At 42.6% G+C, this 16903-nt stretch overlaps 1 protein-coding gene across 3 annotated transcripts in view; it reads right to left on the bottom strand.

The window, feature by feature from the left end:
• Window positions 1-16903, bottom strand: part of BSDC1 (BSD domain containing 1) — a 71097-nt gene that overhangs the window by 39987 nt on the left and 14207 nt on the right. For all 3 annotated transcript variants that reach the window (XM_077296031.1, XM_077296032.1, XM_077296033.1), the window contains exons 6-7: window positions 4337-4452; window positions 1463-1531 (exon numbers count right to left, since the gene is read on the bottom strand). In XM_077296031.1, the coding sequence (XP_077152146.1) occupies window positions 1463-1531; window positions 4337-4452 (185 nt within the window). The remainder of the gene's footprint in view (window positions 1-1462; window positions 1532-4336; window positions 4453-16903) is intronic.

Here is a 16903-nt window from a genome sequence, read left to right as displayed (position 1 = left end):
AAAGGGGTTCCTTAACCTTAGAGATAACATCCTAGGAATGTTTGGTTTATCTGTCTCCAGAAATCCCAATAAACAGTTCGTCCCTGCTACTTATGCCAAGTAATTCTCTGAGTTGGGCAGGGGAGTATCTGGCATCCATGAGTCAATTGCCCTAAGCTGTCCCACTAGGTAGTATAAAAAGGTAGCGCCACTCCGCCTTGCTTGCCATGTTTTTAAGCAATGTTTTACCTCAAAGAAAGAATAAGCTGCAATCCCCTGCTGTAATGTCTGTATACTCGCTTTTGTTTCCACATCCATTTATTATTATTCCAAGATGTATTGATAAAAATGAACTTTGTTTGTGGGAAAACACCTTTAATGCACATGTTTGGGACCGGACTTCGGGTTGGTTGGGCTACGGGAAAGTATTGGCAGATTTGCTATGGAGGGGTATAATATCCAAATCCCACTAAAATCCTGTGTTAGGCCTGACGAAGTGGTCGGATCTTCCCAAGCACAGTAAGCCATTGCTAAAATATTCTATCAAACTAGGAAGTCTATTGCCAAACATTGGTTGGCAAATGGTCCACTTCAGTTGAGGAAGTGGTCCAGAGCTTGAACAATGCAATCTTAACGAAAAAAAAAGGTCTATAATAAGAGTGGAGCTATCGGTAAATTTGGGGAGACTGGATTAGATGCCAAGCTGTAGCTTTTGAGGCACTAGTGAAAAATGCTGTTTTCAAGCTGTTGGCTCTGTGAGATATTTTTAATTCCTGTTTTAGCTGGATTACGTTATACCTGATAGATTAACCTAAGGGAATAATCTCACTTTAACTTGGTCATTTTTCATTGCACATCAAAAAGAGAAGAGTTATGAGGTGGAATATTTGCTCGGGGGGGGGGGGGGGGAAGGAAGAATTTGATTTGTAAAATGTATGAACATTTGTTTATATGCTTGCTATTCATGTATCCGAGTTACATAAAGGATCTGTCTAATGCCAACTGTTCTGCTGTAGCTTTTAACATTGGTTTTAATAAAAGTTTCTTGATTTAAAAAAGAAAAAAAAAATCTGTCTTTACGGACTACAAATTTACCAATGAATAGATATTGGAAGATCAATCAAGGAGGTGAAAGAAGTGGATTTTTGTGATGACATATATTGCAAACTTGCTTATTTTCACATGTACTATTAATTTACAAAATAAATATTAAAATGACGGTTAATATTGTAATGTGTCACAAAAACTAGAATGTATCTACCCAATAGAAACAGCAGTGACAATGGTATAATATATATTGGATGTAACAGCACCTTGTAATCTTGCTCTATTAACCTGCACGAATGCTGCCATATTCAGGCCATATAAAAAAAACAAATACACATTCCTGATACAAACACAGTCTAACTAGTCACATGACTGTAGCAGAAGAAGGCACAATTACATAAAAAAGTAATAAACATGATTATCCATTTCAATATACCTGTTCCAATTGGTGCACTTTGTAGAAATATCGTTGCCAGAATTCGGAGTGTGAAACAGCTGCCGGGACCTGTAACATATATATATACACCAATTGAGATTTAGGAAAATATAGCTAGAAGAACGAATATTGGCACTGAGAGATTGTGTTTCCCAAATTAACACATGATTATGGTCCCACAAGGCTATCCCAAGAATTTCTCATTGCTAAAAACAATCTTTGAAAAATGCACGAAAAGTTCAAGAATAAGCCAGCAGAATAGAACTACAGTCAGAGTTGAAGTCTGACATATTCATAAATGGGTTCCCCTACCCTCCAGCCTCTGATTGACAGTTTCTCCATATTACTGTCCATGAGAACAAAAAGTGAATTGGTGGTAGGAGAGCATGGAAAATGCAGCATATCGTACTTAAAAGTAAGCTGTCATGTGAAAAAACACTATTATCATGCAGATTTGGCGTTAATCTGCAGGTTCATAGGATTCTAAAGACGTGTGGTGACTGCACTGAAAGCCTGGCTACCGGGAGGAAATTAACTTGATTCATTCAGCTTTCAGTCAAAGAGGCGCGGTCGGCACGGCTTCAGTCACCGTTCAGTACATAGTGATCGGCAGCGGTAAGCACGGCCCGGCACTGACAGCCGGCTCTACAGTGCATCAGTGATGAGCTGGCTCTCATACTTCTATCATAAGGCTTCATTTTATATTTTGATAGATCGGACATTTACAGACATAGCGATGCCAAATAGTTCCTTTTGTTTTCCTTCTAGTGTTTCAGTAATGGTTGGGTTTCACAGGAAGCCCCAGATGACCACCAAGGGGCCTTCAGCATTCTAAATCAGGAAAGGGTTAATGGCTGTTGCATTATAGATAAAAATTGTGAGGGCTTATTTTTAGTGCCCTGAGCTGACGGTTTTATTAATACCACTTTGAGGTAGGTGCAATGTTTTGAACACCTCCTATTACATTGTATTGCAGTGCTGCTGCAGAAGAAAATATGTAAATCTGCCACTTAGCTTTTTTTCCTCTTTACGCAGTTTGATAAATTTGACATTTATGGACGTAATGTTATCATATATGCATATTTTTTAATTCTTTATTTTTAATCAAACAAAGGGGGGCTAATGTGAACAAACTTTTAAATTTGAAAAAAAAATATTTATGTTTTACTTTAATCTGTTAGTTCCCAGTTTAGGGTAAAGCACATAGGTCTGACTTTTAACACTTCTAGGTAAAAGCCCAGTATATAGCGGCATACAAAAGTATTCACCCCTTTGGCTTTTTATCTATTTTGTTACATTACAATTTGTTTTAAATACTTTACGTAATCTGATTTGTGTGTGTGATGCATCAGCACTAAATAGTCTAAGTTGGTGAAGTGAGAAAAATATAAGCATAAATTTAACTTATGGGATCAAATAACTAAAAATTGTAATTTGCATATGTATTCACCCCTTTTGCTATGAAGCTCATAAATATTTCTGGTGCAAGCAATTACCTTAATAAGTCACATGCTTAGAGACAGGAAGTCCACCTGTGTGTAATCTAAGCGTCACATGGTCGGCAAACAACTTTTCTGAAAGGCCACAGAAGCTGCAACACCATTAAGCTAGAGGCACCACTACCTAACACCACCATGAAGGCCAAGCAGCTCTCCAAACAAGTCAGGGACAAAGTTGTTGACAAGTACAAGTCAGGGTTGGGTTACAAACAAAATATTCCAATCTCTGATGATCCCCAGGAGCACCATCAAATCCATTATCATCAAATGGAAATAACATGGTACCCACAACAAACCTGCCAAGAGAGAGCCACCCATCAAAACGCTAAGCCCCGGCAAGGAGGACATTAGAGAGGCAGCACAGCACAGGGACCAAAGGTAACCCCTAAGAAGCTGCAGAGTTCCCAAGCAGAGACTGGATTAACTATCCTTATGACCAAACTAAGCCATACATTCCATAGAGGAAGCCTCTTACTTACACATAGCAATTGTAAGGCTTGCTTTGAGTTTGCCATGGGGAGACTCCCCATATGTATGGATGAAGGTGCTGTGCACAGATGGTGACCCAAAAGTTCAATTTTGGTCTCAAGGCAAATACTATATCTAGCACCAAACCAACACAGCTCATCACCCCAAGAACACCATTCCCACAGTGAAACATGGTGGTGGTGGAAGCATCCTGCTGTGGGGATTTTTTTTGGGCAGCAGGGACAGGAAAAATGGTCCAAGTCGTAAGGAAGGTTTATGGAGTGAAAGACAGGGATATTCTTGAGCAAAATCTGTTTCTGTCTGTCAGTTATTTAAGACTGGGACAGAGGTTCACCTTCCAACAAGACAATGACCCAAAGCATACTGCTAAAGTAACAATCAAGTGGTTTAAGTGGAAACGTGTAAATGTTTTGGAGTGGCCTAGTCAAAGCCCAGACCTCAATGCAATTGAGAATCTGTGACCAGACTTGAAGATAGAAGGTTTCCTCTGGTGAACAGCAAACATAAGGAGCAGGAGCAGTTTTGCCATGAGAAATGGGCAAAAATACCAGTGGAAAGCTCATAGAGACTTATGCAAATCGACTTGCAGCTGTAATTGCCACAGAAGGAGGCTCTTTAAAGTACTGACTTTAGGGGGGGTGAGTAGTTCTGCATACTGAAGTTTTCCGTTATTTTGTTCATTTTTCTTTTTATTTGCTTCACAATAAAAAGTAAATCAAATGTTCACAGTTGTAAGCATGTTCTTTATATGAACTGTTAAAACCCCTCAAAAACCCTGTTAAATTCCAGGTTGTGAGGCAGCAAAACATGAAAAATGCACGGAAATGAATACTTTTGCAAGCCACTGTACACAGCTATAGTAGTGGAGAAATTCATACAGAATTACCATTTTTGTGTAGAGTGCACGGATGGAGGGGCTGGAAACCAGCAATTCTGAGATGTCCGCTTTCCTTTCCTCTGAGTCCCAGGACGTCAACCATTCATCAAACTGTGTCAGGGGACCTGTCGTTCATAAGACATGTTAAAAACAGTGAGAGTTAGTTAAAAGCAAGGAACAGATACAATTATCTATGTTAATAATTAAAGGCTACAGACACCTTTGAAGCCCTGTTATTTCATGCACTTCTACTGACCAAACAGATTTGCTATGGAACGGAAGTTGGCAGGTAGAAGCTACCGGCGACCCACCTACCCAACTAGTCTCCCGTGCAGCTATTAAACATTGTTTTTCTCTGAAACTCCATAGAATGTATCAGCTGTTAAAGTAAAAGGTTTTTGAAGGAAACCTTTCTGGAGCCTGTCTGTGTATACAATACAATGCTGTTCTTGCCTCATTTTATCAGACAGCCCACTGACAGCTCAGTCAGTCTGCCCCGCTCTGAACTCTCCTGAAACTAATCTAAGCGCAAACTCTTTTTTAAAATATATTTGGTTTTATCTGCAGCTAAATACAAGCTCTGATTAGTACACAAGAGAGCTGACGGAGCTGTGGGACAGAAGAATGGCAGCACACCACCAAGCAGCTTGCATTGTAATGTCTACACAGTCATTCTCCAGAAGCCAAAAGGTAGACAATTTAATGAAAACCTATAGCAAACCTGCTTTATTTGTAAACGTACATGCAATAAAAGAATGGAATCAAAGTGGTCTATAAACTTTAATGTCTTGTACAATATACAACATGCATAAGACTTTTTTGTTAGCGTTTGGGCATATGTACATGGCTGTTTCTGATTTTGGACAGCAGAAATCCATTAAAGAACTTTGGGGTAGGGAGCTCCTCCTTAACCCCTAAAGGACCAGGCGACATATGTTTTGCGCTTTTAATTTTTTTCTCGTCTTCTTCTGAGAACCACTTATTTTGCCGACAAAATAGGACTATGATGTCATGCAACAACACAATCCATTTTACCATGTGATATACTGGAAAACAAAAGAAAAATTCCAAGTACTGTGAAATTGCAGGAAAAAAAAACCCAAAACAATTCTGCTATTTTTTTTTAGGTCATTCATTGTGCATTAAAAATGACCCTGCAATATGATGCTCTAAGTCAGTACAATTACAGAGATGTCACACTTGCATTTTTTTGTTTGGGTGAAAAAAAAATTTCAGAATTTCATTTAAAAAAATATCTTGTGTCGCTATTTTCTGAAATCTGAACATTTTTGTTTTTTTGTTGAAGGGGCTGGATGAGGGCCTCTTTTTAGCAGCCTGAATTAATGTTTTCATGGATACCATTTTAGTGTACACAGGACATTTAGGTTACTTTTTATTCAACTTATTTACAGAGCTGAATTCACCGAACACACTATTTTGCTGTCTTTTCTCTTAACTGTTTCAATCATCTGATCGTTTGTACTAAATACTACAATACATTACTATTGCAGTATATAGTTATAAAATCACTGTCTCCCATGAAGCCCAGTCACAGGATGGTCTTCCTAGGACAACTATCATGGCAGGAACGGGTCTTCCCAGCACACCTCCACCTGCCATGGTACACGTCACAGCCATTGGGAGAAAAGGCGAACCCCCATAAAGCGAACTGTAAGAGACTGACAATGGCATTTAACAGGTTAACAGCAGAGGGCAACACTTATCTCCACTCGCTGCTGTTAGAGGCAGATGATGGCTAAATAACACAGCCATCATCTGCCGGGAATGGTGAGAGTTCATCTCCCGCCCACTCCATAACCCATTCTTAATGAGAGCAGTACAAGTATGGCACTTGTTCTTAAGGGGTTAAAAAAGACCTGTCATTATGACAGGAGTATGTATTTTATTAGGAAAATCAGTAGCCCAGAAAAAAGGAGTTTTATAATGATCAATAAAGTGTGAATGACCCAACCACACTGATGCAGGAGTTGGGTTAGAACTGCAGGTAGAGCAGCTCCTGTCATGCCTGGTGGACAGGGTCTGATCCACTGGAGGCTTGGACTTAATTTCTGTAGCAAGACTGGTTAGTCGTATATTTAGGGGCGATCCACAGAACTTTTTTCTCTCTTATATTTTCTTTAGATTTTAACAATATAAGTGCTACTGATTAAATATTAATATCATCACTATAAGTCCTATTTACCACTTAAAGGGGTTACCGTATATACTACAAAACCAACCTGTTTTAAGGGCCCCAAAGTGCAGAAATTAAAAAGTATACTTTGGTTTCTGACCATTGGTGTGGTGTCCCTCGGTGATCTTGGAATGTTATGTCATGCAAGCACTCAAGCCTTTACAGTTCTGTCAGACGGACCCGAAAAAGCAGCACTCATGTGACATAAACCAAATGCGCTGAATAAAATAAGCAAATGTTGACCGCGAGACATTATTATTAATTGTTTGGCCCTCAAAAAATGTAATAAAATTTCCTTCATACTAATCAAATGTCAAGACGGGCGACAATTTGAAAAAACAGCTAAATGAATAAGCGGTCACTTTATTACAGATTTATTTTTGTGAACACTGCATACAGCTTTCCTATGGATACAGTATTACATCAGCACTCATTCAGTTATGTTATATATGCTACTCATGAAACGATTTTTGGTGCATTGCTGCACTATTATTACACAAAGTATCAATATGAGCAGTATTATTTGGGTACTAAAAGACAATACTTAAATTACAATAAGTTCTTCTATTCAATCACAGTTAATTGCTAGAGGAACCAAAGAACACCACTAACATGGGACGTAATTAGGCTACTTTCACACTAGTCCGTCGCAAACCGTCGGCCTGACGTACCGACGGCCAGTGTGTTAATAAAGCACAACGTGGGCAGCGGATGTAGTTTTTCAAGGCATCCGCTGCCCCATTGTAAGGTCCGGGGAGGAGGGGGCGGAGTACCGGCTGCGCATGCGCGATCAGAAATGGCGGACACGACGCACAAAAAAAGTTACATGGAACATTTTTTTGTGCCGACGGTCTGCCAAAACACAACGCATCTGTCGCACGATGGATGCGACGTGTGACCATACGTCACAATGCGTCGCTAATGCAAGCCTATGGAGAAAAAACGCATCCTGCGGGCAACTTTGCAGGATGCGTTTTTCTCCAAAACGACGCATTCCGACGTACAGCAAACAACGCTAGCGTGAAAGTAGCCTTAGTCTCCGTGCCTAGCGCAGCAGCACCAGTAAATAAGGCCCTGCTGGGAAGGAGGAAAAAAAACAGCAATTTTGTTATGCTGTTCTATAGGTTAGTACAATTAAGGTGGTATTTGGATCATTTTTCAAATTATTTTCTCATATCTCACATGGGTTAAATCATGTGATAATGTTGATGTTTGGAATATGACACACAGATTCTATTTATTAAAAAAAAATAATTCTAGGGGCGTGGCCAGCAGCTGAAGGAGCGGGACGTGTTCTCCCTGAGCTCCTCTGCTAGATGCAATTATCTAGCTCAATCAAAAGATTTGATGACCCATCCACACAATTTGAAGGTGTCATTCATCAACCCTTCGGCCCAGAAGTCATTTCCTCACCACCTGGACCAAAAACCAGTGCTTTAAGCACAATAACAACCTGAGGCCTACAGACAGGCCTGAAGCCTGCCAGAAGACTGCTTTTCCCACCAACCGAGGGTCGCGCCCGAAGTGGATTCTGATCAAACCAGCCTGCGGTGGTGAATCCCCCCCTATACAATCAGGGTCCCGGTGGACTGTCCGGAACGAGCTGCGGCGTTTGGAGGAGGTAAGAAGGCCTGCAGAGGGTGTGTGTCCTGCAGCGCCGCTGGCGGAGCTTCCCGTCCGTCCCTCCACCTACAGTGACTAACGCGGCCCAGGCACTCTGCCTAGAGACAGCGTTCCACTGGGTACTCACCTACTGGCGGAGAGTATCGGAGTTGTGGTGTTCCCCCCTCCGGTCGCGTCTCCTGACGACCCGGTTTCCCGCCGCCGACACCATCAAGGGACTGGTCGCTGGAGGAGACTCGTCTGGCACCGTTCACTGACGCCGCTTCCCTGGGACTGGCGCTTCTGAGACTTGCGGTGAGTCGGCCTGCGCCCCGGAGTTCAGGCACCCCTCTGGAGACTTGCACCACCATATTTGGTGAGTTCACCTAGACCCCTCCGTGCTGTGAGAAGCTGTATGCTTCGAGGCCCTGGCCCCTCGGTCTGTTCGTGGAGAGACTTACCTAAGCATATAGGAGTCACCCACATCTTTAACAATTAATCCTGACGTTTCTATTCCTGTGGAATCTCTTTTCCCCACCTTTACAACTGTAATAAAATATTTGTGGTGCTGCACTGACACCTAAAGGTGACATAAAGGAACTGCCATTCATGCCTTAGGCTACGTTCACATTTGCGGTGTGCGCCGCAGCGTCGGGCGCCGCAGCGTCGCCGCATGCGTCATGCGCCCCTATATTTAACATGGGGGCGCATGGACATGCGTTGCACTTGCGTTTTGCGCCGCATGCGTCCCTGCGGCGCCCGCGTCTGGGCGCAGAGGACGCAGCAAGTTGCATTTTTGCTGCGTCAAAAATCAATGAAAAAAAGGACGCATGCGGCGCCAAACGCAGCGTTGTGCATGCGTTTTGCTGCGTTTTTGTTTGCGTTGTGCGTTGCGGTGCCGACGCTGCGGCGCACAACGCAAATGTGAACGTAGCCTTAATTTTAATTCTCAGCACAACTTTAGTTTCTTTTTTTTCTTTTTTTTTTTCTTTATACAATTATATTTAGTTTTTTTTGGACCTTCATCACAACTAAAGCTGCTTTGTGCTTCTCCGCAGGCACAATTATGCTTTAGACTATCTTCCAATGCAACACCCGCCTAATTAGGCTCAGTCTACAAAACACCCTAAAACTGTTGCAATGTCCTAACCTACCCCTCATACATCTGCTAGGGGATACTGCGCAATATGCCCCATCTTAGACCTCATTTCTTTACTACGGAATAAATATCACGGGGATCTACTTCTCTCCATATTCTAATTGCCCTCATGCCTAAAGCGCGTAGAACTAATTCAAAGCAGTCTAGCAACAGGTTTGCCGCACCAACAGACCTGGATGCCGACATGTCTTCCGGACCATTTTCTCAGTCGGAGTCCTCTAACTCTTACATACCTGATGGAGTAGACTCTGAGATGATTCCGGCCTCTACAAGCAAAGCCCCAAACACCCCTACCCCGGACCAAACAGCTCTACTATTGCAGTTCCAATCTATCTTACACTCTAAATTGCTCAAGATGTCGGACAAGTTCACTAAGGACTTGACCAAAGAGATCAGAGAACTTGGTTCCCGTACATCCGACCTTGAAGACAAAATGGACTCGACCCTAGCAAACCTTGCAACTCACGAAAAAGATATTGAGATGTTACAGGACGAGATCCACACCCTCAATAGCAAGTTAGAAGACTTTAAAAACCGAGCCCGTAGGAGCAATATCAGGATCAGGGGTATACCCGAAACGGTCACCGACCTCCAATCCACTGCAACAGCCCTGTTTCAAGAACTTCTACCGGGGATCTCCATTGAGCGCCTAGAAATGGACCGCATCCATAGAGTCTTGAGCAGACGCAAGTCAGATGGTCCACCGAGAGACATCATCCTTAAATTGCACTTTTACAAAACAAAGGAACAACTCCTGCAAGCGGCCAGAAAATCCGCACCACTAACATTCCAAGGCCACTCATACGAGCTGTTCTCGGACCTGGCCCCTACTACTATCGCCAAACGACGAGCTATGAAGCCATATCTGGAGATTCTACGATCCAATAACATCAAATATCGTTGGAGGTTCCCCTTTAAACTGATATTCTCCCACCTTGATATGACCCACACAGTTCTCTCCCCTGAAGGAGCGAGCCGTTGCTTATCTAAATTACAGCTCATGGACCCCTCTTTATCCCCCCCCACTTGCTTCCTCTCAGCCACGACCTGAGAACTGTCGATCTCGTCCGCAAGCTCCGCCTGATCCCCCGTGATGAGCTGTACAGCCGCTGGCTCTATTCTGGGCCTCTGATACCCTATAGGCTACCCTGTCAGACACTTTTACAGTTTTAGGATAATATGGTTATGTATGTTTTCTCAGTTTATTTTCACAGATGTTCCTGAACTGTGCAACTCTAACACTCCCTTATTGGGAACTACTGCACCTTTCGTTCCTACTGAAGCTCTGGACTGGATTGAACATACCTTTCGACTTGATCTTCACCATAGACAAGTGAATATGTTCTACCCACAAGCTAATACAGTGTGGTTTTTTTTTCTCTTTTTTCTTACCTATTGACTGTCATATTCTAGCGACAGGTTATGCAAATTCTACTTTACTGCAATGTTTTAAATGTAATATAAAGCCGCATAATGACTTCAGTTAGTTATATTATTAGGCATAGTTGTAATTTTTTGTAACCCGTTCCATGCCTTCCACTCATCAGCCGCTACAATAGGCTGATAGGATAGACCATCATTGAACACCCCCAAGATTGCTGAATCAGATCCCCAGTTCGACTTTATCACCCACTTGATTATATTTCCGTATTCCGCTATGATTGCATAAATTTCTTTTTGCGCTGCCCCTAGCAGACCTTTACGACCCCACAGTGACCTCGCACACTGCTGCTCAGCACATAGTGCTTAGCCAACTTTACAGTTACCCCTTCCCCCTCGACAGGCTTTCTCACCCCACTCAAACCACAGACACCTTCCAATCTACCCCACCCCCCAACCCAACTACCTGCCCGGGCTTACACCACCTACTTAGTTCATTCTGCAATACTTCCTCCATTCCTATTGATAATCCACAATTAATAATTAACAAGCAAATTTCACAACCTCCTAAAATGCCTCTCACAATCATATCACACAATGTGAGGGGACTCAACTCCCCACACAAACGCACCAAGGCCTTCCGCTACTATAGAACCCAGCAGGCAGATGTGGTATGTCTCCAAGAGACGCACTTTTCAACTAAATCCAGTCCTAGAATTTTGTCCGCTTCTTACCCGCTTTTCTACTCAGCAAACGCCCCAAACAAAACTAAAGGCGTAGCTATCTGTATTAAGAAATCTATCCCGTTTGTCTTTAAGTCTTCAGTAGTTCACAAGGAAGGTCGCTATATTATGGTGACGGGCACAATAACTGACGAACTGGTGACCTTTGTTTCCTACTATGCCCCTAATACCCATCAAGCTGCCTTCTTTTCTCAACTATTAGAATTGATTTCAGAACACGCCCAGGGCACCACAATTTTATGCGGAGACTCCAATTGTATACTTAAAGCTAGCCTAGACAAGTCCTTAAGTCCCCATTCTTCTACTTCTCCGCCACCATACCCTTCTGCAGACTGAACCGCCCTCAACAAACTTCTCTCCCAATACCACTGGATAGACCTATGGAGGGAACTTCATCCCACCGAAAGAGACTACACTTTTTTCTCTGCACGCCACCTAGTATACACTAGAATTGATCATATTTTAGTCCATCCTTCCTTTATTCCTAATGTGTCAAACATTTCAATCCAATCTACTCCTTGGTCGGACCACTACCCAATTCTAATCACATGCTCAACACTCCACCCACGGCCTCGCTCATTCAACTGGACCCTTAACGATTCACTGCTCTTCTATCCTGATATCGCCCAAAAACTGAAAAACCATATCGATGAATATTTCTCATTGAACAATCAATCAGCTTCTTCGCCAATTTCCCTATGGGAAGCGCATAAAGCAGTACTTCGAGGTTTCTGCATTCAAGAGGCCTCCCGTAAGAAAAAAAAGATAGAAACGCAAAAATAGCTGAATTGGAGAGCAGGGTTTCAGCCTTGGAGCCCCAGATGAAAACTGCCCCTCTACCCGCCACGTACCGAGATCTCCTCCATGCTCGGACAGAATTAAATCTTCTCCTCTCCGAGAACGCCGACCGAGCTATACGTTGGTCGCAACAACGCTTCTATGCCCTTAACAATAAAAATAATTCTAATCTCGCACGCCGCTTAAAATGCCAACCACTACCTAGACCCCCCCATACGCTTACGCACACCCACAGGTGTCACAACCAACCCACAGCAAATTATTCATGTATTCCAGCAAAAACTAAGACAGCTCTATAGCGCCCCAACTGCCACAAACATAGATACCCTGGAGAACTTTTTAGACTCTGTTCCCCTTCCGGCCCTTAGCCCTGATATGGCCGAACTCCTTGACCAAGCTGTAACACCCAGTGAAATAGAGCTAGCCATTAAAAATTTGAAAACTAACAAAAAAACCAGGCCCCGACGGGTTCACAGCCCTTTATTATAAGAAATATGCCCCGGCACTGACCCCCCACCTCACCAATTACTTCAACTCCCTGAGAGATGGTAACAAACCAGGCACAGCCTTATTAATGGCTGCAATATCTATGATACATAAACCCAACTCAGATCACTTATCTTGGTCCAATTATAGACCAATATCTCTAGTTAACATAGACCTTAAAATACTGGCTAGAATCCTGTCTCAAAGGTTGAACTTAGGCTTGGGTGCCCTAATTCACAAAGACCAAGTAGGCTTTGTCCCACGTCGACAAGCCTCAGACAACATACGGAGGGTCTCCCATTTAATACATCTCTGCGAGCGCCGCAATATATCTAGCATGCTACTGTCGTTAGACATCAAAAAAGCCTTCGACTCTGTATCGTGGCCCTACCTGTTTGCGGTGCTGCAGAGATGGAAGTTCACCGACCACTTTCTCTCCTGGATCCATGCTCTTTATAGTTCCCCTTCCGCCTACGTACGCTATAGCGGCTTCTCCTCTACGCTTTTTCCAATCAGCAGAGGTACCCGACAGGGTTGTCCTCTCTCGCCCCTACTATTTCTCCTGGCGCTTGAACCATTAGCTATCCAGATGCGCCTCAACTCCAATATACAGGGTGTAGAAGTGGCATCAGTCCCACACAAACTATTCATGTTTGCAGACGACATCCTTCTCCTTCTATCGTCCCCTCAGACATCCCTGCCAGCCCTTCTCCAAACCTTACAAGACTCTGAATCCATATCCATATCCAATCTGCAAATAAACACTGCCAAATCTTATGCTATGAATGTATCCCTCCCGCAATCAACTATAATACATCTCCAAAAAGACTTTCCGTTCCAATGGGTTACTAAACACTAAGATTATTTAGGAGTGAAGATGACGGCTAACCTAGACTCCCTCTACACAGCCAACTACCCGCTCATGTTTCGAAAACTTCGCCTTTTGCTTCAATCTTGGGAGAAATTGCACCTCTCCTGGCTAGGCCGAGTGCGTGCCCTAAAGATGTCTATTCTCCCCAAACTACTTTATCTATTCCGTGTCCTGCCAATCCCTATCCCTTCGCACTTCCTTAAAATGGTTCAAAGATCAATAGATGCTTTTGTTTGGAGGGGAGGTCTCCCCAGAGTAAATAAAGCCACTCTCTACCGTCACCGCCTAAAAGGAGGTTTGGGAGTTCCCAACCTTTCTAAATACTACCGCGCAGCCCAATTGGGCCAATTGACCCTATACCATGCCTTCACTGAACCCCCATAATGGCTATCTTTAGAGGCCTCTGAGCTGCAACCCGATACCCTAGATACAATATTATGGATTCTTCCAACCCAACGTAAACATATTTCGAACCCTATTATAAAACACTCTCTTGCAATCTGGGACTCGCATAAATACTCTTCGCAACTAATCTCACCCTTTTTGCCCCTCGCTCCAATTTGGGGCAACACTCTATTCCCCCCAGGTATGGGATCCCTTAGATACTTCCATAAGTGGGTTGAAGCGGGGATAACTAGAGTTCACCATCTCTTTAATGTGGACGGGATTATCCCATTCCCAGCCCTTAGAGAAAAATATGATTTCCCCCCCGGAGAGATATTTCGATACTTACAATTAAAGAACTTTGTCAGCTCTTCATTGAAAAACTCTACCCCTCCATACTCCTTTACCTCATTTGAACAAAGATGTCGTCAAAGCCCCCATGCCTCAGGTACTATCTCCCTCCTCTACTCAATCTCAATCTCTAATCAACTCCCCCTCACATAGGAATTGTCAAAAATACACTCTTCGCTGGGAGTCCGATATTGGGTCTACCCTGACTGACTCAGAGTGGTCCCAAATCTGGTCCTCCTCAACAGGAGGAATACTAAATACCCTCATGCTGGAAACCAACTATAAAGTTTTGACCCGTTGGTACCTGACCCCAGCTAGAGTGGCTAAGGCAGTGGCCAACTACTCCCCAAATTGTTTCAGAGGATGTAACTCTACTGGAGACATGTTCCATATCTGGTGGCTATGCCCAACTGTTAGGAGACTATGGATTAGAATTTACCATTTAGTTTTCTCTGTCACAAATATAAATCTCAGAAAAAACCCTTGGGAAGCTCTACTCAACAAACGCATCTCCAACATTCCCAAACACACCCAGGCTCTTGTATCATTCATATTTCTAGCAACCAAGCAAATTATAGATTTGGCTTGGAGAAAACCAACCATAGACTTCTCCGCAGTTAAATCACGCCTCTCCTGGTATATGATCAACGAAAAACTGTCGGCTATTCTTATGGACAAAGTCGGTAAATTCGAGAAAGTATGGCTTCCCTGGGCGGAATATACTAATCACACTCCTTTTGCCGTACCTACACTTTATCTAACTAACACTGAACCATCCGATTCAAAAAGACTTTCCGTAATTATAATAAACAATGCGATTCCACCCTCGGGCCCCCCCTTTTTCCCCCTCCCCCCCCCCTTTTTTTTCCCCTCTCCCCCTCCCTTTTTTCTTCATATTCCTCCCCCTATCCCCTGTTGTTGTAAGATCATAGGATTGTGTGTTACTTGTTTACATGCATTTGTACACATATTGTATTCACAGCTTTGTAATGATACCTTATTACTGCATCATATGTAAATTGTAAACTTTCAATAAAAATTTATTGTTTAAAAAAAAAAAAAAAATTCTAAAAAGCCATTATACTCAGGAAAAGGGGTTGTGTGTTTTTTGTCTTTTAAATGTTAAATATTTGTAAACTATTTATTTTTTAAAACTTTTTTGGTCCCATGGAGTTGAACCTTATTTAGTTTGATTGTTCATATAGCACGCTGCAATACTTCTGTAATGCTGACAGGCAACCTATGGTGGGTGTCCATATTTGGGGCCCGGGTCCTGCTCAGCCCTTATTCAAGTTGAGGTAATTTATGACACATGGTAAGGTTTTAATACTAGCGGTATACTAACGGAACATCCTGATTGGTTACACCTTGATGCTGATGGGATGGAAGTGTTTATCAAGTACGGTACCCAATATTATTTACAAGCACTATTGCTTTTTACTTACTTACAGCGGGGTATATGTTCATTTTGTTTCTATCTTAGGTTTTGTCGAATTTAATAATATAATAACAAGGGCTGGGCTGGTCTGTGTTCTCCCAGCTTGCCATGGTCTCCCCCCTTTTAACATGCACTGACAGAGCTCCCACTTGTCAGCTCTTTGCTTCTCATTAGAGCCGGCGAGAGAGTGCACTGTCACTGCGCATTCATAAGAATATAGCACAGTGATCAGGGAGCTCAAACAGAGCATGTGTCAAAATTGAAAAGCGATCCATGCTCAGTATAGCAGGGACCAGCCAGGCGCCTGAAAAGGACGTCACTGATTGATCCTCTAGACCTTCCGGTTGCTCAATTCCAAGGACAATGGGAGGGGAACTTGGGTTTATCTATAACAAACAAGAACAATGGAAACTAATTTTTTTCTCCAAAGCATAGTCAAATTGTTCTTGTTTCCATGAGACCAGTTATAAACTGCTATCTTGATGGTAGAGAGTCCTGATGCGCCTGCACTCTTATCCCTGAGCCAGTTTCATGTGTTGCCGATGCGGTGAAGAGGAGGGTGACTTCTTGCATATTTTTAGGTCATGTAAGCTATTCACACCTTTTTGGGAAAAGGTGCAATTAGTTATATGTAGGATCACAGATCAGGAGTCACGTGCGTGTGAGCATACCCCTGCTCTGGAAAAAAAAAGACTCCGCTCAGAAGATCTCTCTCTCGTTCTCTAAAATAAATGAAGCGTTGTGGATGGAAGAATTGACCTCTAAAGTTAATAACTTATCACAAAACCTGAATTTATTGGTTGGAATTTGAGTCGTTGGGTGAATACCAGGCCTATATTAAAAAAAAAACTGAAGTGGGACCTCTTAGTTTGGTCAATATGTCCTCCCCCCTTACACCCACACTCATGTTGTTTTGTATCCACTTTTCTTTTTTCTCACTTTTATCCTTTATTAATCTTGATTTTATGTCAAGGTGAACTCTACATAACGTCTTATATTACTTATTACTATTATATGATAGTAGTCGAGATTATGGGTTGAATAATGATCCCAATATATTTCATATATGTTATGGTGACTTGTATGAATGCGGTTTTATTATATCGGATGTTGCCAATAGGTTTTAGCATATTCAGTATCCTTTATTGACGTAATCTTTCATGTGATTTA

This window comes from Ranitomeya variabilis, chromosome 3, assembly GCF_051348905.1.
Source record: "Ranitomeya variabilis isolate aRanVar5 chromosome 3, aRanVar5.hap1, whole genome shotgun sequence".
NCBI classification, from domain to species: domain Eukaryota; kingdom Metazoa; phylum Chordata; class Amphibia; order Anura; family Dendrobatidae; genus Ranitomeya; species Ranitomeya variabilis.
Note: the sequence above shows the minus strand (reverse complement) of the source record. Positions and strands in the feature narration are given on the sequence as shown.